The sequence below is a fragment of the Penicillium cinerascens genome (assembly GCF_028974065.1).
Source record: "Penicillium cinerascens strain IBT 15544 chromosome Unknown contig_9_segment0_segment0, whole genome shotgun sequence".
Taxonomy (NCBI): Eukaryota; Fungi; Ascomycota; class Eurotiomycetes; order Eurotiales; family Aspergillaceae; genus Penicillium; species Penicillium cinerascens.
In genome coordinates, this window is record NW_026695296.1 from 155,453 (window position 1) to 178,726 (window position 23,274).

The window sequence follows — 23,274 nt, forward strand, 5'->3', positions numbered from 1 at the left end:
ATCTCACCGAGAGCCTCAAGCGTCTTCTACGGCCGAGGACTGATGCAGGGCCATCAATATATGCCAGCTTCTGAAACGCTTCGCCGAGTTCTAGCGATTTCCGATTAGATCTTGGTCCTGCTCACCTACTCGTCATGGACATTGTGTGATGTATGCTTTGCAAAGGTCTCAATACTACACGGGCACTAACCCGCCATCCGAAGATTTGCCCTGGTTTGTCCGGCATTCAAATTGTGTCGAGTAACGCAAAAGGCCCAAGAGCCTGGAAACGCGAGCTACCTTGGCGATGATAGGAAACCTGCACTTTGCTGCGAGGGAGTATGACCCCCTGAAAAATACTTTGATCGTGTCCTGGTTTCCTATCGGGGAGTCAACTCGCCGGCAGCAAGGCCGCGGACTGGCGCTCGGCTCCAACTCTTGTCGTACGCACAATATACTTACCCGCCACCGCATCGGGTCGGGATTCGGAGGCATCTTACCGCATTTACCACAACTCTGAGCATACACCGCAACATATACATTACGATAGGAGATGGTTGCCATCTGAGGAAATGGATTTTTATGTGATTATAACTGGCATCGTAATCGTTCACCATCCCCGCAGGGTATCATTTCTCGGTGTGGAGCGTAGATCCATCATTGCCGTAACCGCCATGCTGTTGCGACTATTCCAAGGCAGATTAGTTGGAAACCTTGTCGGGGACGTTCTTGCTACAGTCACAATGTAATTAGTTTTTGAGTTTACGACCGTGATTGTCGCGGGAAGTCTTACCCAGTAGCCTTCTCGAACTGCTCGCGGCCAGTGTCGGTGATTTTCTCGTTGGTGGAGCGCATCTTGGCAGGGTCAACTTTGCCGCCGCTGAGCTTGCCCTCGGCGGTATCGAGACCTGGAGAGACGTCAGTCGGCGAGCAAATTAAAACCAATGGACGGAAACGCACCTTTGTCAACGTAATCCTCATTTCCAGATGACTGGTTCCCCTTGCTGCCACCGCCGAGCTTGGAAGCGAGACCGGAGAGCTTATCCATGGTGTAAAAGTGTGGTTATTTGCGGTAGTGTGTAGGTAGAAAGTCTTGAATGGAATATTTTCAAGTTAAGAACCCTGCGAGGGGAGTGCTTCCTTTATAGGGACCGTCTACATCACCGACACCACGTCAGGGTCCAGACAGGTTGGTTTGTTCTTGGTATCGTCATTGCTGCGCTCAGATCAACGCAGGATAGCGGTTTTGCCCCACGGACCCTCTATCTGGTGGCTCCTATGGATAGCTCACAGCCACTAATCCTGCGGGATCTGAGGTCATCGACACCGATCTGATCCCGTCTGCAACAGCTTTCACAATTGGTGAAGAAGTGGGGGACGTGAGTGATGTCACGAAGGTGGGCATTGCGGCCTTTGATCTCAGGCCGACAAAGCCAAGGCAACGAGGCAGAAAGGCAGTAAACCTGGGGGACCTTCATTTTCTGCATCTTTCATCTCCCCCGACTCCGGTACCCACTGTTTCCCCAATACTGTCTTCCCACGAGCGACAAGTGGGTAAATTCCAGCAAAAGGGCGCTCAATGGCAGTCTGTTGGTGCAGATGGGTCGAGATAGAAGCATAATATCGCCTGTTGCAGTTCACCACTTCAAACCAACCGCGGTGGCTATGAGCAGGGCGATGGACACGCCCAAAAGTAGTTAAAAAAAGAGAAAAGAACAGTGTTTTGCCCTTATGCCTGAGAGACAAGAGTGATATATACATAGTTACAGGCTGTCTACAAGATCGTGACTAGCCCGCCCGAGCTTTTTTTTTTGTCGTAACCAGCAGTAAGAACTGGTGCTCTCTGCATCATCAGTGCGCCTCAATGCGTGATTCAGGCACCGAGGGAAAAGCGATAGATAACTAAGCGAAATTAGATCCTCCGCTACACTAGGTATGTAGCCGACGATTTGAACGACTATCGTTCCAGGGTTATGTTTAGAAACGCTGTGATTAGATTCGAATATACTCCAGAGGCAGTCAATGCAGTGGAGACCATATAAACAATTTGTATAAACGCGGAATAACCTCAAGACTCTGGCCCAGCCGCGCCCGCGGTTCCCCGCATCAGATTCATGTCTAACATCCACACTTCAATCACTTCACGGCTATGACAAGTTCTTCCGATCATGTTTTCCCCTTACAGTCCGAGGGTCTCCAGGTCACAGGCCTATTCAAGAAGCGCAATCCGACCGTAATCCCTCGGTCTCTCGTGGTATTTATCCACGGCGGGGGTGCTAACGCGGCGTATTTCGACAATCCGGGCTTTCGGTATGTTTATGTCGCAGAAGTTGAAGGGCAGGGTCTCGCTGAATCACGTCAGATACCCCGCAGTCTTAAGTGAGCGCGGATATGATGTGCTGAATGTCCAACGCCCAGGATACGGAGGCAATCCCATCCCCGCCATCGCATCGCCCATCCGCAGCTCCGTCGCATTGATCACCGACCTCATTTCACGCGTGTACTGCTCGCAAACGGACCCCCAGCGAGGTGTCATCCTCGTCGGACACTCGATCGGTGCCGCCATCGCGCTCGCCATCGCGGCCCAATCGGATTGCCAGAGCTTTCCGGTCCTGGCCGTCAGCGCCCTCGGAGTTGTGCCTACTTTGCAGCGAGCTCTTCTCCTACCTGACCCGGATCTGGAATCAAACGAGCCCCGATTTGTGATTGACGACGTGCCTACGGTGGTATCTCGTTTCTTTGGCCCCTTCGAGTGCCTTGATGAGAAGGTATTTACTGGGGATACGCTGAGGGCAGCCTTTGAGCCGAGTATGAATCATGCAACTACATGGCATTCCACACGTTGACCAATCCTCATTTCAGGTGTGAGGGCAGAAATCCGAGAGTTCACGGGACCCGAATGGTATTACCTTCTCGTCAACGACATATTTCCCGCGGTCAAGGTATTTCATCTCGTCTGGGGATGCACTCGACAGGAGTCACTGACCAGAACAGGTGCCGGTGCAGTATCTTGCTGCCGAGTACGAACTCGTTTGGCAAGGCACAACTGAGGCTCAACCGCGCTTTGATAGCTTGGCAGGGCTTTTCACGGGCTCTCCAAACGTGCAGGCAAGATTGCTCCTCGGCGGTGGACATAATTACGAGTTTACCAAGAACTCGGCTCAGCTCCACGAGTTGAGACTCGATTTTATATCCAAAATGGTGGGGAGACTGGGATCCTTGTGAAATCCCCTGTTGGAAGCATTACTAACTATATCAGTCTGAGCAACTGGCGTTGAATCCCTTGCCTTTTACTTCCATTCCCGTTCTCGACTATTCTCAAGCATTGTCCTCATCGACCAAGCCAACTTTCCTGAACCACCTTCGGGAAGCATTGATCAATGTTGGATTTTTCTATCTTCAGAACCCGCCTGTCTCGGTCGACGCGCAGCGGGCGCTTTTGGAAAAATCATTGGAGCTTTTTCGCCTTCCCTTGGAGAAGAAGCTGGAGATTGACATGGTTAACAGCCCGCACTTTCTAGGCTATTCTAAACTTGGAGCAGAAATTACCGCACTCAAGCAAGATCACCGTGAACAGTTTGATGTAGGTTTGTTCCGCGTGCTAAATAGATTTCATACTGATCCCAAGTCAGTTTGCAACCGAACTCCCTGCACCCGGAAAAGACGAGCCACTGTATAGAAATATCTGCGGCCCTAACCAGGTACGTTCTTGGCCAACGTGTTTCTTTCGCTGTCTTCATGTCTTACATCTTAGTTTAGTGGCCCGATGAAAATGCAATCCCTGGATTTCGCAGGGCAATTGAGGACTACATTGCTGAAGCCAGTGAATTAGCCGGATCTTTTACAGCCCTTATTGCGGAGGCTCTAGATCTTCCATCGACGGCTTTCGAGCAAGCTTTCGATAAGCCAGGGCAGCATAAACTAAAGTTGATCAAGTATCCTCCTCCTCCAACCTCGGGTGACGATGACAACGGTTTCCAGGGCGTCGGTGCCCACAAGGACTCTGGATTTCTCACGTTCCTTCTGCAAGCAACGCCTCATCGTGGTCTTGAGGTGCAGAATAAAGCCGGAGACTGGATTCCGGCGTCCCCAATTCCAAACACATTTGTGGTCAACATCGGCCGTGCCCTTGAGGCCTTAACTGGAGGAGTTTGTACAGCGACAACTCATCGTGTGAGCCTACGGAAGGAAAACTTTTTGGATACCGAGGGAAACTCTCTTGGCTCACGATTCTCTTTTCCAGTCTTCCAAGGGGTCAGTCCTGACCTCTCTGCGGAGAAAATCTCACTAGTCATTCCAAATCACATACGAGATTTAGTGAAGGATGACAAAGCCAAGTCGGATGCCGAAGCAACATTTAACGAAATGTTTCGAACAAACATTGGCGAAGGCACGTTGGTTGCCCGAGTGACCAGCCATCAGGATGTCGGGCAGCGATGGTATCCAGAGATCTTAAGCAAGGCTCTGAAGGGCCAACGGGATTTTGTCGCACATTGAACACTATCACGGACGTGTCAATTTCCCCACGTCAAATGTTCTCCAATACGAGCGGGGATAATTAGAGATCGGCACACGTAGGATCAGACAGTTGCAGTGCGAATGCCGACGGTGCGGGGACTGAAGTCATGCAACACTCGCGTCTCTTATAGGCCAAGGGGCTCGATCGCAAATATCTATGCATGTTTTGATGTTCTCTTCTTTTTCTTTTTGGTCAACCCTAAGCTTAAAGATCCGCGCCATGCGTTGGATCAAATCGTTGCTCTGGTTTTTTGTAGCATCGGCTGTCGCCCGGTCGACTGAAGGCCTCTATAGTCTCGTCAAGCGGCGGTTGCCAAATCATAGCGACCAATTTCGCTTCAACCTGGACGCCGATTTTGGTAACAGTGACGGCTACGATCAATATATAGTCCAAAGCGCGGACAATGGGACCGTTCTAGTTCATGGCAACTCTCTTAGTGCACTCTCCTCTGGGTATGACCGAGAAGAAATTCACCGAGAATCAGAACGGCCAACGTTGATAGTCTCCATCGCTATCTCACTGATATCTTCCATGTTGATATCTACTGGTTCATTGGCAGCCGTCTGGACCAGGGCCCCCTCGGTCCTTCCTCCCATCGACACGCCGATTCAGAGCTCCAGCACAGTTCCTTGGCGATATCACTTCAATACGGGTAACTCATTCATGATACTCGGTTTTCGGATTGCTTGCTCATATATTTCTCAGTGACTTTCTCTTACACTTCGGCCTTTTGGACCTGGGAAGAATGGGAGTCACAGCTGGATTGGCTTGCCCTTCGTGGTGTCAACCTATCCCTTGCCTGGGTTGGTCAAGAGAAAATCCTGGTAGATGTATTCCAAGAGCTTGGACTCACCGATGCCGAGATTGCAACTTTTCTGGGTGGACTTGCTTTTCTGGCATGGAACCGCTTCGGAAACATCCAAGGATCCTGGGGCGGCGATCTGCCTCGATCGTGGATCGACAGTAGAATTTAAGTTGCGCAATCTAGTGAGGGTTTGAAAAAAAGTCATCAGATGATTGGTAATAACCAATAGAAAAATATTCCTCTCATTAGATATATACTTGCGCAGTTTTCTACGATCCATCTTTCGAATCTCGTCTATCTTTGCGGCCTATGATATTCAAGGTACCCCATGTCATTGTTGCCACCAATTGTAATTGTCAAGCTCCCCACAGCCGAGACCCGCGACGGTTGTAACCTGCTTATCGCCGCTATCGATGTGATGCTTAGAAATGCGATCCCGGCCGCTTCCAGGTTCCAGCTTTCCCTCATATTCCCAATTTCATATCTCAATGGATAAATTTTCTTCTTAGCTGCTATCCAGATAACTCGCAAAGATGGTGGAAAGACAAACCTCGCCGTCCGAGCAAACGCCGCTCATTGCATCCGCTGAAGATGACCCCCAAAGCAATGTGAGCTCTCTTAGGGGATTGGGAATAATCACGTCCATGGGTCTTTTGATTTTTATTCAGAGTAAGTTTTATTGCTACCCAAGTACTCTCTCAACGACGGTGAATTGAATGGCTGTCCTATAGCGACCAACATGTCAATAATGACCACTGCCCAATCCTACATCGCAGCCGACCTGGATGCTTTTGCCGAAGCGACTTGGTTCACATCGGCATTTATGGTATGAATCGACAAAGCATTTGCAAAAGACCATATAATATCTGACTGCTCGAAGATCGCGATGTCCAGCGTTACGCCCTTATCTGGACGACTATCGGAGATTTTTACACCGCGCATCTATGTTACCTTTTCGGGCCTTGTTCTAGCTCTGGGTCTGTTCATCACCGCTGCCGCTCCAACTCTGGCAGTCTTCCTTCTCGGTCGGGTCGTTACGGGTATCGGCAGCGGTGGACTGATGAGCGTGGCCATTATTTTGGTTCTGGATCTTGCGAGCCCCAAACGACGAGGCTTGTATATTGGCGTCATCAACGCGGGCTACACGACCGGTGTGGCTTCAGGGGCGGTTCTTGCAGGCCTGTTGACGCCAATTGTGGGATGGGTGAGTCCGTCATTTTCTTCACGGGGATCATAGACTGATCATGATTCTATTCTAGCGCTTTCTGTTTTGGATACAGGCTCCGGCGGCGTTGGTATTGGGCCCTCTACTCTCCTTGGCTCTTCCAACTTCTCCAAACGATCGCGGCGCCTTGACAGGAAGTGCTTTACGAAATAGTCTTGTCAGAATCGACTATGCGGGTTCTTTTACTCTGGTAGGATGAATCCAACCTTTTTTTATGATTTGGCTAACCAGGCAGACCCTCTCGGTCGTCCTCATGCTTTCCAGTCTGGCCTCGCCCCAAATTCCTCTCTGGCCCATCCCAGTGTCTCTACTTTTGTTTGGACTGTTCATTCTCATTGAATCGAACTGGGCCAGTGAACCTGTTATTCCCGTGCGACTCTTGCGGAACCGAAGTGTGTTATTGACATGCGTTGCGGCCCTGGGCATGATGATGGCTCGCTGGGCCGTTCTATTTTTCACACCGGTCTATGCGATGGCCGTCCGAGGATGGTCCCCTGCGTCGGCTGGGCTTATTCTGGTTCCAACCAATGCCGGATTTGGAGCGGGTGGTCTACTTGTCGGATGGCTGCACATACGTAAAGCTAGCAGCTACTATATGTGAGTCGTCTTTGATGGTCTGGGTTTCAGATCTAATGCATAATCCAGTTCCTGTCTGATTATATTTATCCTCTTCGCCATGGCCACGGCGGCCCTCGCCTTTCTCTCGACGCCAACCTCTTCTGCGGTGGTATACCTTTCAGTCACTTTTCTAGACGGCCTGTTTGCCGGGTCTCTGATGAACTATACTTTGTCTCATGTGCTACATCTCACCAATCCTGAATTGCACTACATTGTTACTTCGCTTGTAGCGATGTCTCGAGGCTTTGCAGGAAGTTTCGGGTCGGCGATTGGCGGTGGATTCTTCGCTCGTGTGCTCAAGAGTTCCTTGGAAACGGGCTTTTCCCAGCACGGATTGCCCCCTCGGCCGGATCTGGTGCGTACTCTACTGGGAAGCCCGGCCACCGTCATGCAATTGACTGGCCTCGCGCGACTAGTCGCCATCCAAAGCTACGAGCACGCGACACGCATGCTGTTCCTGGCGGGCAGCGCATTGGCACTGGGGGCGACTGTCTTGCAGGCGGGAACCGGATGGCGCTCGGGGGTAAATGACAAAAGACAAGATGATTTCGGCTCCGATCAGGAAGCTTGATTGCGAATAATTATCTATATAGAAAAGAAGTGCTGCCAATCAATGATCGAGGCTCGAGGAGATAAAAAGCCGATTACCTAAGCCCATAGCATCCCGCAGTGGCTGCCTGGATGCCTGACTGCCCGTCAGCACCTTCTCTTTTGCATCTCACAACTATCTTCCCAGCCCAAACCACAACACTCCCGTCACAATGCCGCGTGCCGTCCGAGGTCAGTCCACCTGTACGCTTTTCCTGTTGAAACCACGTCACTCATCGTACCCAGGCCTGCTCATCGAATGTGATCCCTCGATCAAATCCATGATCCTCAAGTACGATGAGGAACGACACGACTACATCGTGGAGGACCTGGACGATGAAAATCATCTGGTCATTAAAGAGAGCCAGCTACAGGGCTTGAAGGCACGTTTGGATCAGGTATGTCGTGGCCGGGATCTCCATCTCGCCCGAGTCGGTCATCTGACGGACAACGCACTTACAAAAGACAGGACCTGGATGAGAAGATCATGCAGCTCAATGAGTCGGAATCCGAGTAGAGCGATCGCTCCGAGACATGGTCCCCCCCATCTTCCCAAGCCACGAGCCTCTTCGACTGCCTTCACGACACACAAACGACCCATCACCATTCGATGCGAAGCGGCGTACAATGTGATTTCTCCGATGACCTCCTACCAGCCTCTCGGGTCTTTGATGTGTTGGGAGCTGCGATCACGAAGATTTCCTTCGTACGCCACGCTACTACCCATGATTCCCAGCACACGATAGGGCGCTCGGGCCAATATCTGGCCATGGTGCCTTGCAGTCACTCTTCAGTTTTCTGGGGATTCCGATGACGGGCCACAAATGTTTCATTGCTTGGGGTAGGACAAGAGGCGCGAGAGAAAGTTGCCGGTCGAAACTGAGTAAACTGGTATCGGCATTAGACACCCTGTGTCCTCGCTAGATACTCGAAACTCATGTAACGTGGACCTTGGGAATAGAATAGAACGTCCGACGAGTGCATGTTCACTTCCTAACAGGTCCAGATATCTCCAGACAGCAACCTGCCGTGCCGTTACCCATCACGTGACCCTGTCTGGAAGGTGCCAGTTGACGCCAGTGGCACCCCGCCGCATCATCCAGCATCATCCAGCATCAACGCGAAGCTGCGGTCTGCTCTTGGCATTTTCCACCATGTGCTGATTCAAGACACGTCTGTGGTAACTGCTTGTCGTTGCCACAATGTATATAACCCCCGTTACAACCTGCCTCTCCATCTCTCGTTCTCATCATCGTCATCATCCACTTTCCAATCTTCACAAAGCTTTCAAGCTTCCTACATCCTAAAATAATATCTTGGCCACTAATTGCGTCACTTGACGTCCACTCTCCATCCACCATGTCTCTGTTCCGCACCAGCTTCCCTTCTTCGAGTGACTTCACTCCCTTGTTCCGCCTGCTGGACGACTATGACATCCACCGTACCGGCCGCCAGTCCTCTCGGTCCTCTATGCGCTCTTTTTCACCTCGCTTTGATGTCCGTGAGACCGGCGAGGCCTACCACCTGGACGGCGAGCTGCCCGGCATCGCGCACAAGGATATCGATATCGAGTTCACCGATCCCCAGACGCTGACCGTGAAGGGTCACACCGAGCGCGAGTACGAGGCGAAGACCGAGGGTGACGAGACCGAGGAAAAGGGCAATGCCCCCAAGTCTCAGCACCGCTTCTGGGCCAGTGAGCGCGTCACCGGCGAGTTCCAGCGCACCTTTTCCTTCCCGACCCGCGTGGACCAGAATGCTGTCAAGGCCAGCCTGAAGAACGGCATTCTGTCTGTCGTAGTGCCCAAGGCCACTGCTTCTGTTGCCAAGAAGATCACCGTTGAGTAAACGTTGGATCTAATCGACATTTTGAAGGTTTCACTTGACTTTCGGATTTGAACGTCCACGCCGGGGACACGAGATACGACTTTAATGGCTTTCTTTTTTTTTGGCTTTTCTCAACATGAAGTGGTTTAGCTCAAACAATTCATCTCCACTACCTCACAATGATTATCCCCAGTAGCGCGTGTAGACTTCTCCATACGTAGATCGAAAGCGGTAAGCTCCTTATCGCGCCTTATCCGGACCGAGGCATGTGAAGTAGACCGAACGCTCAACCTTGGAACTTCTCTCGGAGCTCTTTGCCTGTACGCTCTCCTCTCGTGTATCCGTTTTGACCCTTTTGACACTTGAAAGCACTTCATGACAGTCGAGGATCTACGAACTACGGGAAACTATCCAAGTGGTCGGTTCACAATAACGATTGACTTGCCTCGGCATTGCCCCATCTCAGCCATATAGACCCCCGTCCCCCTCCGGACGGCTCTTCAAGTCTCTTCAAGCTCCTTCAACCATGTCGCAAGCCTACTCCTTCAAGTATTTTACCGTCCAGTTCCCAGCTGAGCATCAATATGTTGCTCACGTGGAGATCAACCGGCCGGATAAGATGAACGCCTTCTTCGAACCGTGAGTTTGCCTGAGCTCTCCGGCGAGCGGGTCGCTAACACGTTCGCTGTAACAGGATGTGGCTTGAAATGGGTCAGATTTTCAATCAATTGTCCGAAGACTCATCCGTCCGGGCTGTCGTTCTCAGTGGAGCTGGAGAGAAGGCTTTCACCGCCGGGTTAGATGTCAAAGCTGCTTCCGAGGGCCTGCTATCCGAGGGCACCGACACCGACCCTGCCCGCAAGGCCGCTCATATGCGCCGCCATGTCGCCCAAATGCAGGATTGCATTTCTGCCGTCGAGCGCTGCGAGAAACCCGTCGTGGTTGTTATGCACGGGTTTTCGTTCGGTCTGGCCGTCGATCTGTCAACCGCCGCGGATGTGCGTCTCTGCTCCAAGGACGTGCGCATCGCGGTCAAGGAAGTCGATATCGGTCTTGCAGCGGACCTTGGCACTTTGAGCCGGTTGCCCAAAGTGGTGGGCAGCGCTAGCTGGGTGAAGGAGGTGGCCCTGACCGCACGCGTGTTCGGGGCCGAGGAAGCCCTGCGTGTAGGTTTCGTCAGTGCTGTGCATGAAAACCGCCAGGCCACAATTGCGGCAGCTTTGAAGACGGCCACCTTGATCGCATCCAAGAGCCCGGTGGCGGTGCAAGGTACTAAGGAGGTCCTGAACTGGTCGCGCGACCACTCCGTGCAGGACGGTCTGCGCTACGTGGGGGTGTGGAATAGCGCTGCCCTGCAAACCAAGGATGTATCTGCGGCGCTGCTGTCTGGGTTACAGAAGCGCACTCCGACATTCGAGAAGCTGTAAAGGCGGCCTGTCCGTGTCGTCGATGTATTTTTCCCGAGCTTCTGTACATATGCCATCACAAATAAAACCTTGAAACCTGCAGGAGTCCATCGTATTTCCCTAGATCTCCAGGGCTAGATCCGCTTCGAGGTCGGTATTTTCTTCTTCTTTTTGCACGGCGGAATTTCTCTGAAGCGCAGCGAGTTTCAAGAGGTTTCAGGTTTTCCACTGACATACGGGGACATACTCCGAGCTTGGGGGTAGAACACGCCGCGTATCTTGCAGAAACATTTCAGGTCCATGAACTAGAAACACCGGTGATCGTCGAATTCGGACACAACGACGGCGGTTTGTAGGTTATGCGAGACTGGCCGCGAAGGGAGCGGGTGTCGCATTCGACGATCATCCTACGTCGCAAGCATCTTTGAGTCCCTGGGGGCAGACATCGTCGATGGACACTTTTCATTGACCACACCCATACCAGTGCCGAGGACGCCCTTGTGGCGGCCCAGGCAGTCTTCATGGCGGTCGGTCACCAGCGGACGAGTTGCCCTGGAAAGCGCTTTGAATACCGCGGATTTTCTGGGCTAGGGTCTGTCAGGGACTACGTTGTCGGGTTAGTTTCGACAAACAATAGAAAGGCGTTGGTCTCAATGCAAGTTCGGCTCATGGCCGGTAGATTCGTAAGGTATCATCATATGTCCAGGGGGTGTAGAATAATATGCAAAGGTATCAAATCGCTAGACGAGGGCAAATTCAGCGAGTCTCCAGAATGCTCCGCACAATGCCTCGTTTCTCAACTCGCTGGTAGTAGTGATTCAAATTCACAAATCGAGCATCAAATACCCCTCGGGTCTGCACAATCTCCCGCAGTACCGGCCACAGCAAGCAATCGTCGATGCTGAGGATTGCGCCACCGAGATAATACTGTCCTTCAAGGGTGTGCTCACAATGATCCAGTTTGGTTTCAAGAACACCATTGTCACCGGAGCGATGTTCGCGCCAACAGGCAAGCAACTCCTCAATCCACGCCAGGTGATTCCCGCCACGCAAAACATCCACACCGGGTCGAAACGTTTCCACGGGTCGTTCCACCAAATGTGTCAAGATGGCCAAATCACCGGCAACAGTCGTTTCTTGTGGATCTACATACAGTGGGCGTGCCGTCGGGTTTCCATTGTAGGTGTCCACTTGATGACTTCCGACAACCTCGTATCGAATTCCATTCTCTCCGAGAGCCAGAAGCACCCGCAAATCAGCCACCTGGTCGCCGCTCAGGGCCAGTCGTGTCGGGGACGCAGTGACAAAGTTCACCACGTCGAACCCACCACCGTAAACGGAGTCCCAGTCAAACTCGGTCTCACGATTTTCCTGCCCGAATGAACGGATCAGTCGTTCAATCTCTGCAGGATCCCCGTGGACTATAGGCCGAGCCAGGTCCGGGGTCTTGCCTACACCTCCTTGGCCCCAGATTGTATTGGAAGCCGGGTCGATGAAGGTTCCAATGTTTCGGAAAGTAAGTGAGATACGCTCGCCGCCGAAAGCTACCTCCTCCGGTGATTTGGTGGAGTCGGGACGCTTGTCCGGCCGAATGCCGTGGAGCCACCGCATGTTCGTCTTCTCGCCGAGAACGAAGAGTGACCGGTGAGGGAGTGCCACACGCTGGGTAGCGCGCCCTGATTCTGCGCCCTCTTTGGATTCACAGGCCGAGGATTTAGTGCGGAGTACCATGACACGCTGAGCGCCCAGACTAACGTTGCAAATGAAAGAGCCGCGAACGATGTCGAGAGTTTTGTCGGAGTGTTCGGAGATGCTGTCTTGTCCGTCTCGGTAGAGTTGAATAAGCACGTGGTTCAATGGGTGACCCAGAATTCGCTCCACCGCAAGACGCACTTCGTCTACGGCAGGGGTGAATGGGTTTAGTGGTGGAGACTCGTCTGCGGGATGTCGGTAGATTGGGACGGCACCGTTAGGCTGAATATGGCCCTGCACCGCCACCAGACGAGGTACCTGGCCCGACAGATGATACATCTTCTGCCAAGAGACTTCGACCCGAATGCGCTGAAATGCGTCAGTAGGCAGATCAACATCCGGAATGAGGCGGGCATCACCTTCTCCAATGCCACCGTTGCTCAAAGCTGGGTCGGGGGTTGGTTCGCGACGTTTGGGACGTCGCACTCGTGCACGAACATGCTTCTTTCCATCGGCGGGAGCCCGTGCGGCTGCGGCCCGCTGGGCCCGGGTCTGAGAAACGAGCTCCGTGAGGCTGCAATCTTCTCGATCGGGTGTCTCCTCCGGGATCGAGTCGGCGGTCTTGAATCCTAAACTGTCGATGATACTCTCGATATCCGCCGAGACGGCCGACTCCTGGGGCGGAGGGGCACTGCCGCGGGCGATGGCATCTGTCTCGTCCCAGTCTAGTTCCTGGGCAAGCTCCTGAGCAGTACTACCGGTTGCACCGAGAATATCCGCCATGCGGCGCATTGCCTCTTGATGACGCTGGAAATCGCGGTAACCCAGACAGTCTTCGATAAGGGTGACCGAGAAACCATTTCGGACGGCATCCAACGCAGTAGCATACACGGAAACGTTAGACAGAGAGCCACACAGATACAGCTCGGTCACAAAGCGTTGGCGAAAGGAGAGCACCAAGCCCTCTGACTCCAACGCCGAATAGCCAATTTTGTCCAATACCGTGTCACGCTCGGGATCAATGGCCGCGAGAAGAGGAGCCGGGAATTGGAACCCCGTCGTCTGTGCAGCACAGCAGGTGGCTGATCCAGCAGAAAGAAAGGCCTCCGCGTCCACGGGCTCTGGGGAATCACGGTCGGAGGATGCCTCGATCACGTCCGAAGCGGGCGCGGTCTTCCGCTTCTGCGGCTCCCTATCCAGAACAATTCGATCGCCAAAGTTCCAGTCGGTGAGCGACTGAGGAGATGCATACTGCGAGCGCACCCACACTACATCACCCGCACGGCGAAAGGCAACGGCCAGAGGTGGCAGGGTCTCGAGGATGTCGGCAGTATTAGGGACATGGAGGGCACCGGACGGACGGACGAAGTCGTTCTGGAAGTCGAGCAGCAGCAGTGCCTTGCGGGTCTGGATGACAGGCAGATTACCGAACGAGAAGAAACTCATGGTCGAGACATGGTACTTGCGGAGTCCGAGAGTCTTCACGAGTTGGTTGGCGTGGGGTCGGGGGCGGAGGTGGACACCTCAGGCAGCGATGTATTCTGTCCTCGTCCTTTGTTCATGATCGGAGGCCCATGAAGCCGTGAATCATAGCATCAAGCCAACGGTCGTACGGAGTACTGTGTCCGTATGTAGTACTTCCTACTGCTGCGCCCGGGGAGATCGAACGATCGCCCGTCTGGTTCTTCCGGCCAGACGGTGGACCGGCACGGTGTCAGTTCACCAATGGGTGACCGGCCACCGGGGAGCTCGCAGCATTCTCCGAAAGTTCCTTTTGGGTCGAGTCACCGCTCTCGGAGCTCGCCCCAATCCCTAGCAACTTATAATCTTCCCAATTCCTTCTCCCCTCCTCCATTTTTCTCTTTCTTCTTCCACTCTCCACTCTCCACTCTCAATTCCTTCACAATGGCCTCCCGTACCCTTCCCCGTGCCTTCCGCATGGCCCGCGTGGCCGCTCCTCGCTCCGTCGTCACTGCCGCCCTCCCCCGGCCCTCTCTGGCCAAGGTCGTGCCCCGTGTCGCCCAAGTGGCCCCCGTCCGTGGTGTCAAGACCATTGACTTCGCCGGTGTCAAGGAGGACGTCTACGAGCGTGCCGATTGGCCCCGGGAGAAGCTCCATGAGTTCTTCAAGAACGACACCCTTGCCCTGATCGGCTACGGCTCCCAGGGTCACGGCCAGGGTCTGAACCTCCGTGACCAGGGCCTCAACGTCATCGTCGGTGTCCGCAAGGATGGTGCCTCCTGGAAGGAGGCCGTCCAGGACGGTTGGGTCCCCGGCAAGAACCTGTTCGATGTCAACTCCGCCATCGAGAAGGGTACCATTATCATGAACCTGCTTTCCGATGCCGCCCAGTCCGAGACCTGGCCCACCATCAAGCCCCTCCTCACCAAGGGCAAGACCCTCTACTTCTCCCACGGTTTCTCCCCCGTCTTCAAGGACCTCACCAAGGTCGATGTCCCCAAGGACGTCGACGTCATCCTCGTCGCCCCCAAGGGCTCCGGCCGTACCGTCCGCACCCTCTTCCGTGAGGGCCGTGGCATCAACTCCTCCATCGCCGTCTTCCAGGACGTCACCGGCCAGGCCAAGGAGAAGGCCATCGCCATGGGTGTCGCCGTCGGCTCCGGCTACCTGTACGAGACCACCTTCGAGAAGGAGGTCTACTCTGACCTCTACGGTGAGCGTGGCTGTCTGATGGGTGGCATCCACGGTATGTTCCTCGCTCAGTACGAGGTTCTCCGCGAGCGCGGTCACTCCCCCTCCGAGGCCTTCAACGAGACCGTTGAGGAGGCCACCCAGTCCCTCTACCCCCTGATCGGTGGCAATGGCATGGACTGGATGTACGCTGCGTGCTCCACCACCGCTCGCCGTGGTGCCATCGACTGGTCCAGCCGCTTCAAGGACAACCTGAAGCCCCTGTTCAATGAGCTCTACGACAGCGTCCGTGACGGCACCGAGACCCAGCGCTCCCTTGACTACAACTCGCAGAAGGACTACCGCGAGAAGTACGAGAAGGAGATGCAGGAGATCCGCGACCTCGAGATCTGGCGCGCCGGCAAGGCTGTCCGCTCGCTCCGCCCCGAGAACCAGAAATAAATTAATATCGTGATACCCGTCAGGGAGGGTTTGGACAAAATGTTATGATGTACTATGAAAATCTGTTTTTGGGCATCGGGTAAATGAAATGTCACTTCCGGCTTGTTAATGCCGATTTTTCCTCTTCAAATGAGTTTCCTGACTTCGTCGTAATATCGTAACCGTAGACGTCGTACTTGGCCATCGGCCTTGCTCCGGCGGAGGAGAATCCGGGGTAGAGACGACCCCAACTTTTCTGTCGGCTTTTTTCTCCTCTCAACTCCACCGACGATGTCTTCAGCAAAGACGGTGCAGGCCCTAACGCCGGCCGCCGTCCAGGCCGCATACGATCTGATCCAGCCATATGTCCACCGCACACCGTTGCTAACCTGCCAAACTCTCGACGCCATCGCCTCGACCCCGCAGTCGACCGAGGCCCTGGTGGACACGCCATTCGAGGGCCAAACGCCCGCGCGGCCAAACTTCCGATTCTACTTCAAATGCGAGAACCTGCAGCGAATCGGTGCCTTCAAGGCTCGCGGCGCATTCCATGCTCTGCTGCGGCTGGTCGAGGAGCGCGGAGAGGAAGAGGTCAAGCGGCGCGGGGTGATTACGCATAGCTCCGGTATCTTTTGACCCATTCACGGCACCGGGATACTCTGAAACTGATTCTATTTTTGTTAGGTAACCATGCACAAGCCCTCGCTCTCGCCGCATCGACCCTGAACATACCTGCCTACATCGTGATGCCGCGCATCAGTACCCCGTCTAAAATTGCCGGCACCAAGTCACACGGAGCAGAAGTAATTTTCAGTGGATCTACAAGTGTAGAGCGCGAGGCCGTGGTTGCAGAGCTCCAGGCGAAGACGGGTGCTCTTTTGGTGCCCCCGTATGACTACTTCGATGTCATCTGCGGGCAGGGCACAACTGCGCTGGAGCTGGAAGCGCAGTATGCTGAGCGCGGCTCAGGCATTCTGGATGCAGTGATCACTCCTGTGGGTGGCGGCGGTCTCAATGCCGGTGTAGCGACCTATTTCTCCGACAAGCCGCAGACACTGGTATTCGGCGCAGAACCCAGCTTCGAGGGCGCCGACGACTGCCGTCGTGGGTTGCAGGCCGGTCAGCGTGTGGAAAAAGTTTCGACTCTGACAATTGCAGACGGTCTGCGCACACCCGTGGGAGTCTTGAACTGGGAAGTGATTTCAGACAAACGCAAGGTAGAAGGGGTCTTCGCCGTCACGGAAGAGCAGATCAAGGCCGCGATGCGTTTGGTTTTGGAGCGAATGAAGGTCGTGGTGGAGCCGAGTGCAGTGGTCGGACTTGCAGCATGTCTCTTTAACGAAGATCTTCGACGACGCGTCGAGCAAGAAGGCGGCGAGAAAGGGTGGGACGTGGCGATCGTGTTCAGTGGAGGCAACACGACCGTCGAGGCCATTAGCAAGCTGTTTGGCTGAAAGATTGTATTTTGCAATATAGGCGGATTCTAGATACTCATCTCATCAGATTGGGGGTATCTTAATTCCAGTCTCACCCACGTAGAAAGAAAAGCATCCGCCATTGAGGGCGTCAACGCTGTCCGATACCCGACGAGGCCATTCTTCGCGCCCCCATGAATTGACCCAAGCCGAAAACTTGCCCTCTCGCACAATGTTCTGCCGCGCGGGAGCATCTTTCCTCGCATCGTGCGCACTTATTGCGGGTGGGAACGAGCGCACCAGGTCGCGATGGACAACAAGACGAAGGGTTGGGAAGTTTCCCCACGGCGCAGGAAGAACTGGCCGGAGTGACGGTGTTCGTGATGGAGGTCGGTCATAAGGGCCAAGAGAAAAATGGCTACTATTGATTGTTAAGGGCCGACCACTAGAGACCGTCGCAGTGTATACAACTGTGCAGCCAAACCGGCCCTGTAGTCGCTTTAACTTCGTAACGAGCTCGGCATACAAATCTGAGAGGTAGAAGCTTTGCTTTTGCTCACGCTCTTGTTCAATCTCCGCCCAAGGGCGGCCAATGTCTTCGGTGCGTGCAATTTCGTCACGTAGCCGGTCTTGCCAGAAGAATGCCGTGATGCTGTCAAGAGCAATCATCTGCAGCGGACGCGAGCCCGAGTAGTGACGCGAGAGATTGAAAAGATAGGCGTCCAGAGCGCACAGCGTGGCTAGGAGGGCAGAGGATGACTGAGGGCGAAAGACATGAAGGTGCTGCAGTGCAGAACTCACGATTGTTTCGAGCTCATCGTCAGATGGACCTTGAGCCGTGTTGTTCCCATTTGAATCAGTGAGGTCTTGTGCCTGCTGTACAACTCCTCGGGCCACAATTCGGAATACTCCAGCGTCAAAACGGTCATCGGTGTCAAGTAAAACGACGGCCGCCTCGTGCCCTCCGACTGGGTTGTCTCCGAATGACCGCGGCAAGATGGCACGCGCGATCAAATAGTAAAGCAACTGGGATTTTCCAGAGGCCGATAAGCTACTTGAAATCTCCACGACCGGACTGGGCATTTTGCTTCGATTGGCTGAGTGGGCGAACAAGACGTTGGAAGGCAGGCCACTGGCAGCTGGTTCTTCACCAGGTTCGCGCACGTTTTCATTCGTGTCGCCTCGAAGAAGCATCTCTTCGTCTTCCGTTAGAATCTGCTCTCGCGATAATCGTTGGTGAGGAGCATCAACAGACGACCCCATTGTTCTCTGCATGAAGACTTCCAGTAAGGCATCAAGGACTGGGACGCCTAGAAGTTGTGACTCGTGATCAGGGCCGGCAGGATAGACATTTGCCAGGTCACGCAAGATCTAAATTGTCAGCTGTTGCAAAAAGAGCCAAAGTATAAGTGCGGACAGGTACCTCATCTAGTCCTTCGTGGTACACATCCGCTAGCGATGTCGCGCCTAAGCTGGCAGCCATGACGGACAATGGTCAGTAACGGCACGGATCATTCATTTCTCAGGTTAAATTCAAGCATAAATGACCACGCAGTGCATCAATGGCCCGAGTCGTCGGGGGGCGAGGGAAGCAGGGAAGTAAAAGAGTCGAAAGTCGAAAGTCGAAAGTCGAAAGTAGTTCGGGAACGGGAGTCTCGACGTCCGGGACTCGGGCCACTTCAACTCTGCGCTTCCCCAACGACCGAACAGTTTGACGAGCTTCGCGAGCTTCACGAGCTCCACGCAACTCATTGTCCAAGCGCCGTACTCTTCAATCAACATGGCACCTCTCGTCCCCGTCTTCTCCGCAGACGCCTTACCCGACCATGTCAACACCATCCAGCGCAACTTCCAAGACAAACGTCGTAAAGGCCCGGCCGTCAACCTCAAAGAATGCGCACTCCTCGAGATGATGCAGTATTCCTGCAATCCGCCGTCGGAAGAGATTCCGCAACCGGGAGTCATCGTATGCAAGCCGGTGGTGCGCCTGTTTCGACGGTGAGTCTACTTGGAAAGATTCTGGATGCCCAGTGCTGATCTGCTCTCGATAGCTGCGCCGGCGGATTGACAGTAGAGACAACATCGTGGGAAAGACTCGGGCCAGAGACAAGCAAAACGCAATCTATGGGCACGAGATCGTGAAGGGAAGCAAAAGTAGCATGATGTACAGTATTTGCATTGGGTGGAGGTTTTAGGGAATAATATCATGTTGAAACTATGCTGCGACTGCCATGGGTATCTCCTCAAAAGTTCTGATAAAACACAAAGCGCCAGCCCATAACCCCATAAAAATAAAAAAACGCCGATGTCCTCGTCTGATACCTCTATGTGCCAATAACGCCATCTGTAGGTTCAACGCTGGCCGGGGGGTTGGGCGTCTTCTCTTCTCCCTGCCCGCTCGCAGTTGTCCGCCGCCATAAGTCTCGCTCGCAGTTGACAATGGGGCCCATTTCTATATTCCACGACACCTTGGACCGTGCTTTTGCGTGCCCATCGGCCGGCCCTAAGTCGATATCCATGGATGAACTCAACCCGGCGTCCATCGGCGCGGATACGGATGCGAGTGGGTCCTTCTGTAATTTCTTCGCAAGCCCCTTGACCGTCTTTTCAAACATTGTCTCCATACTCTCCATCCGCCGGCCCCAGAGCTTCTTGTCCTTGCCGCTCGAGCTCGTCGGGTTGTCGCGGAACGCGGCGCTAGCTAATTTCCGTAGCGCCTCTTCACCGTGACGCCCATCCTCGGCAGCCCGTTCTCGAATCTGGCGCGGGTCGCTGTCTCTCTCTGTAAAGACCGCCGTAGCAGAGTAGGTGTGTTTGCTCGGAAAGTCGGGGAAGTGCTTGGGAACGTAGGAACGGTTCGTCAAGCCCTCTTCTCCCTTCAATGCATTCAAAAATGGAAGCTTGCGGGTAACCTCATCTTCGGGAGGAGGGGATGGAAGGAGAAGCGGTACCGGCGCGACTGGCCGGTTCGATTTAACGGAGGGAAGGAGGTCGTCGAGGGAGACACGGCCACGGGTGAAAGCGTGCTCGAAGTCATGAGGAATAGGTTGAATGCGGCGCGATGCTAGCATCGATTGGCGCACATAGGTGGATAATCGAAAAAGATCTAAATGGCGGGTCAGTATCAAGTCTTGACGCCAAGGTAGATCCCCTCGAGGGTAGCCACATACACTCCTCTGCGGAACTGCGCAAGCTCGACAAGGCAGTGGGATCAGCCATTTCAAATCCTTCATTCCTCAGGGCCTGCCCGATCGAGCGACTCATCATATGGTCGATGTTGGAGTCATCCTGTACGGCTGGTTCCGAGGATGGAGGGAGAGTGACGGGCTCCTGGAAACGGTGATGGTGATAGTAATGAGGCTTTGGCCGCTTGCTGTCGGTCAATTCCAGTGTGGAAGATGAGCGCTTCACTGGGCCCGACGCCATGGCCATGGTGGTTGGTGATCGGAGACGCTGGGCGGAGAAAGCTCCAACTGTTGACGGATGGGACTTGGTCACGTGATATTGCGTTGATGCCTGAGGAAACAGGTGGTCGCAACGGGTGCTCGGTTGGAAGAGATTGTTGAGATGATGGGGACTTAGGAAGCCAATAACGACTATGTTTCAATCTAAACGTGCCAACATCGTATCTTTAGACAGAATTGAAAGTGTAGATGCGGCGCAGTACGACATGTCGCAACCATCGACCAATCCGGAGGCTCGCTTAGTCCGCCCGAAAGCTTCAACTTCGACGTTCGTCCACCTCGCTCCGTCACTCTCTCTTCCCTTCTCTGCCCACCCCCCACCACCGTCAGGCAGGTTCCTTTCTGTCTACATCCTATCGATCGTCTTATCGAGCGCTGATTGACACGGTCTGTTCGATACAATGGCCGCTGCTATCCCCCCTATCACCGGCGTAGGTCCCCCGTCCCTTGACAGCCCGGTTCGCCCCGAGCGGGCTCGTCGGATCCTCTCTACGCCCTGAACGATGCGCTGACTTGTTTTCCTTGGTTGCAGATGCTCCGCCGTGGTCTCGTCTTGGACCTGAGCACCGCCTTTGGTGAGTGACTTCGACTTGCTCTTTGGGTGTGGCATGATCAACGGATGAGCAGGATGTCCCCGGTTATCTCGGGTGCCGTCGCTCTTAACACGAATCCGTGAAGGAGGAATGGAATGAAATTATGAAGACAACGGGTTTACTAACCAACAACCTCATTGCATAGGTTTCGGTACCACCTTCGGCTACCTCTGGTGGTACGGTAAGTGGAATATCATATTTCGGCCACTCGCCAATCCACTTCTAACATCTCTTGCTCCACAGGCTACCACCTTCCCCGTGTCCGTGAGCGCGACACCTTCTACACCCGTCTTGAACAGGAGCGCGCCGCCCAACGCGCATAAATCGGTCAACCTCGCCTCGCCTCGATTGTTTCCTTTTTGTCCGTCGGCTGCAGTTCCTTCTCCTTTGTCAATGAGTACTCCGGAATATTACCCATCGAAGAAAGAATACCATCTTTGGTAGTTCCTCTTTCTGGGCTAGACTGGGTCGGCGGGTCCTGTCCCGAGTGTGTGGGTGCTTGATGTTGAAACCGATTGTACATATACGCCTGTGATCAACGTGTTTCGATTCTGGATTTTGGATTTGACTGAGAATTGACAACGTAATCCATCTCTTTTCCAGTATGCTTAGAGAATGGCTCTGCCCCAGAGTGCTGCATACCAAGTCGACCTTTACCACCCTCACGCGACAAGTCCGCAGTAATGCCGATTGAATCGGATCTATTGAAATCAAACGCTAATTACGCCGGTTATATGTACGTAGAACTCCCTTCCCTGGGATGACTGCTCTCCGCCCCGTGCAAAGCCATGGATCATCATTTCGCGTTTCCGGGTCGATCGACGTCCAGAACTGGGTCTAACCCGCCACCTGTTTCGTGGCCGAGGACCCTGACCTGAAGCCAAATGCCAGTGTTAAATCGACAGCAATCGGTTCTATCGTAGCACCCGCTCGAACGCGATGCCTCGGACGGACCCGCCGGCCATGGAGGAGCGTACGTTGCGTTTGAAGCCTTCACGGTTGGTCCGGAGATCCTCCGCTGCCTCCTTATTGAGGGGGTCGGACGCATTCGGCTCGAGAAACAGGAACTACCACATGATCGGTTAGTTCAGCCCACGGACTGCAAAGAGGGAATGACAAACCTGCATGCCCACAATGACAGCGTTCAAATTCAGCACGGGCTTCCAGTCCTCGCGCAAAATGTTCAGGCAAACGTTGCCCTCCAGATCAATATTAGGATGGTAGATTTTCTGCGTGCACTTGACCTTGGGCGGGTCGTGGGGGAAATTCTGGTTCACGGAGAAGCTGAAGTTGAAGACGCCACCTTTGTACATCCCCTCGTCCGGTTCAATGGTCAGGGTGAAGTTGAGGATGTCATCGGGGTTGGGGAAGGACATTTTCATCGTGTTTCCAAGGGTAAGTTCCTGCAGGTCTGCAGAGGAGAGGACTCGTTAGAAGATACTTAAAAGCGTGAGTCGAGCGAGAACGAACCTCGTTGCACGCGCAGCTGCGCCGCCGTGACCTTCTTCTTTTTTTTGCCTGCAGCACCTTCGGCATTTTCAGCCTGCTGCTGCTGCTGCTTCTATAGAGGCAGTCAGCATACGTTCTATCATCTCTTTTGAGTTGCCAAGAGCCTACCATCGACCAGATCTTCAACATGTTGGCAGGAGCCACCACCCCCACCAGGTGGAACAACGGGTGATCAAAGTGGCGGACCGAGAAGGAGGGGGAAAATGTCTGCGGAGGGAGATGAACACGGCAAGACAGCAGGGCGTGGAATGCACAGTCTCGCGAGTGTCTCGGTGTACCGGAGTCGTGTTGTGGAAAGGACGTCGGGCGGAGAGCGAGGCAGAGTCTTTGCGGGGTCTTTTAGCCACCTTGTCTCGCGATCTTTCCGCCTCACGCATGACGTACATTGACTATACATCTACATTTACCATGGCTTAGCTACATTACAGAACATCTCAACGTTCCAAGACGTGTCTGGTTACTTGAGTCAATGTCGAAATGTCATTTGCGCCCGGAATGCACCCCATTGCATCGCTGGTCCGACAAAAGATCCCGGTTGGTCGCTATTCAACCTTCCACAGCA

General features: G+C 53.8%; 16 protein-coding genes across 16 annotated transcripts; 10 read left to right on the top strand and 6 right to left on the bottom strand.

Moving 5' to 3' along the window:
* Window positions 1-680: 680 nt before the first annotated feature.
* N7498_006859 (uncharacterized protein) lies at window positions 681-1,027 on the bottom strand (the record flags this gene model as incomplete). The annotated part of the gene is made up of 3 exons (XM_058453921.1): window positions 681-711; window positions 773-887; window positions 940-1,027. 3 exons carry the CDS (start codon window positions 1,025-1,027, stop codon window positions 681-683), a joined length of 234 nt encoding a protein of 77 aa, XP_058306170.1.
* Window positions 1,028-2,128: 1,101 nt separating this feature from the next.
* Window positions 2,129-4,476, top strand: N7498_006860 (Oxidoreductase 2OG-Fe(II) oxygenase family; the record flags this gene model as incomplete). Its single annotated transcript, XM_058453922.1, has 7 exons — window positions 2,129-2,289; window positions 2,342-2,787; window positions 2,842-2,921; window positions 2,974-3,180; window positions 3,239-3,562; window positions 3,612-3,680; window positions 3,739-4,476. 7 exons carry the CDS (start codon window positions 2,129-2,131, stop codon window positions 4,474-4,476), a joined length of 2,025 nt encoding a protein of 674 aa, XP_058306171.1.
* Window positions 4,477-4,717: 241 nt separating this feature from the next.
* N7498_006861 (uncharacterized protein) lies at window positions 4,718-5,472 on the top strand (the record flags this gene model as incomplete). Its single annotated transcript, XM_058453923.1, has 2 exons — window positions 4,718-5,150; window positions 5,204-5,472. 2 exons carry the CDS (start codon window positions 4,718-4,720, stop codon window positions 5,470-5,472), a joined length of 702 nt encoding a protein of 233 aa, XP_058306172.1.
* A 364-nt stretch (window positions 5,473-5,836) lies between these two features.
* Window positions 5,837-7,717, top strand: N7498_006862 (putative MFS multidrug transporter; the record flags this gene model as incomplete). The annotated part of the gene is made up of 6 exons (XM_058453924.1): window positions 5,837-5,972; window positions 6,035-6,129; window positions 6,184-6,507; window positions 6,563-6,718; window positions 6,764-7,125; window positions 7,174-7,717. 6 exons carry the CDS (start codon window positions 5,837-5,839, stop codon window positions 7,715-7,717), a joined length of 1,617 nt encoding a protein of 538 aa, XP_058306173.1.
* A 190-nt stretch (window positions 7,718-7,907) lies between these two features.
* On the top strand, window positions 7,908-8,251 carry tfb5 (TFIIH complex subunit TFB5; the record flags this gene model as incomplete). The annotated part of the gene is made up of 3 exons (XM_058453925.1): window positions 7,908-7,926; window positions 7,981-8,132; window positions 8,204-8,251. 3 exons carry the CDS (start codon window positions 7,908-7,910, stop codon window positions 8,249-8,251), a joined length of 219 nt encoding a protein of 72 aa, XP_058306174.1.
* An 842-nt stretch (window positions 8,252-9,093) lies between these two features.
* N7498_006864 (Hsp20/alpha crystallin family protein) lies at window positions 9,094-9,582 on the top strand (the record flags this gene model as incomplete). Its single annotated transcript, XM_058453926.1, has 1 exon — window positions 9,094-9,582. One exon carries the CDS (start codon window positions 9,094-9,096, stop codon window positions 9,580-9,582), a length of 489 nt encoding a protein of 162 aa, XP_058306175.1.
* A 505-nt stretch (window positions 9,583-10,087) lies between these two features.
* On the top strand, window positions 10,088-10,988 carry N7498_006865 (enoyl-CoA hydratase/isomerase family protein; the record flags this gene model as incomplete). The annotated part of the gene is made up of 2 exons (XM_058453927.1): window positions 10,088-10,200; window positions 10,256-10,988. The coding sequence occupies 2 exons, from the start codon at window positions 10,088-10,090 to the stop codon at window positions 10,986-10,988; spliced, it is 846 nt and encodes a 281-aa protein (XP_058306176.1).
* A 386-nt stretch (window positions 10,989-11,374) lies between these two features.
* Window positions 11,375-11,637, bottom strand: N7498_006866 (uncharacterized protein; the record flags this gene model as incomplete). The annotated part of the gene is made up of 2 exons (XM_058453928.1): window positions 11,375-11,519; window positions 11,600-11,637. 2 exons carry the CDS (start codon window positions 11,635-11,637, stop codon window positions 11,375-11,377), a joined length of 183 nt encoding a protein of 60 aa, XP_058306177.1.
* An 86-nt stretch (window positions 11,638-11,723) lies between these two features.
* Window positions 11,724-14,105, bottom strand: N7498_006867 (isochorismatase family protein family; the record flags this gene model as incomplete). Its single annotated transcript, XM_058453929.1, has 1 exon — window positions 11,724-14,105. The coding sequence occupies one exon, from the start codon at window positions 14,103-14,105 to the stop codon at window positions 11,724-11,726; it is 2,382 nt and encodes a 793-aa protein (XP_058306178.1).
* Window positions 14,106-14,564: 459 nt separating this feature from the next.
* Window positions 14,565-15,752, top strand: N7498_006868 (Ketol-acid reductoisomerase; the record flags this gene model as incomplete). Its single annotated transcript, XM_058453930.1, has 1 exon — window positions 14,565-15,752. The coding sequence occupies one exon, from the start codon at window positions 14,565-14,567 to the stop codon at window positions 15,750-15,752; it is 1,188 nt and encodes a 395-aa protein (XP_058306179.1).
* Window positions 15,753-16,022: 270 nt separating this feature from the next.
* On the top strand, window positions 16,023-17,185 carry N7498_006869 (threonine/serine dehydratase; the record flags this gene model as incomplete). Its single annotated transcript, XM_058453931.1, has 2 exons — window positions 16,023-16,356; window positions 16,416-17,185. The coding sequence occupies 2 exons, from the start codon at window positions 16,023-16,025 to the stop codon at window positions 17,183-17,185; spliced, it is 1,104 nt and encodes a 367-aa protein (XP_058306180.1).
* Window positions 17,186-17,230: 45 nt separating this feature from the next.
* N7498_006870 (putative Rad51 family DNA repair protein) lies at window positions 17,231-18,629 on the bottom strand (the record flags this gene model as incomplete). The annotated part of the gene is made up of 2 exons (XM_058453932.1): window positions 17,231-18,517; window positions 18,570-18,629. 2 exons carry the CDS (start codon window positions 18,627-18,629, stop codon window positions 17,231-17,233), a joined length of 1,347 nt encoding a protein of 448 aa, XP_058306181.1.
* A 297-nt stretch (window positions 18,630-18,926) lies between these two features.
* Window positions 18,927-19,288, top strand: N7498_006871 (uncharacterized protein; the record flags this gene model as incomplete). The annotated part of the gene is made up of 2 exons (XM_058453933.1): window positions 18,927-19,144; window positions 19,198-19,288. 2 exons carry the CDS (start codon window positions 18,927-18,929, stop codon window positions 19,286-19,288), a joined length of 309 nt encoding a protein of 102 aa, XP_058306182.1.
* A 182-nt stretch (window positions 19,289-19,470) lies between these two features.
* Window positions 19,471-20,578, bottom strand: N7498_006872 (TBP-associated factor 8 family protein; the record flags this gene model as incomplete). The annotated part of the gene is made up of 2 exons (XM_058453934.1): window positions 19,471-20,252; window positions 20,317-20,578. The coding sequence occupies 2 exons, from the start codon at window positions 20,576-20,578 to the stop codon at window positions 19,471-19,473; spliced, it is 1,044 nt and encodes a 347-aa protein (XP_058306183.1).
* Window positions 20,579-20,911: 333 nt separating this feature from the next.
* On the top strand, window positions 20,912-21,579 carry N7498_006873 (cytochrome c oxidase subunit VIIa). Its single transcript, XM_058453935.1, has 4 exons — window positions 20,912-21,041; window positions 21,143-21,185; window positions 21,349-21,384; window positions 21,447-21,579. Exons 1-4 carry the CDS (start codon window positions 21,012-21,014, stop codon window positions 21,524-21,526), a joined length of 189 nt encoding a protein of 62 aa, XP_058306184.1. The 5' UTR covers window positions 20,912-21,011; the 3' UTR covers window positions 21,527-21,579.
* Window positions 21,580-22,117: 538 nt separating this feature from the next.
* N7498_006874 (NEDD8-conjugating protein UBC12) lies at window positions 22,118-22,841 on the bottom strand (the record flags this gene model as incomplete). Its single annotated transcript, XM_058453936.1, has 4 exons — window positions 22,118-22,270; window positions 22,325-22,614; window positions 22,674-22,764; window positions 22,821-22,841. 4 exons carry the CDS (start codon window positions 22,839-22,841, stop codon window positions 22,118-22,120), a joined length of 555 nt encoding a protein of 184 aa, XP_058306185.1.
* Window positions 22,842-23,274: the final 433 nt, after the last annotated feature.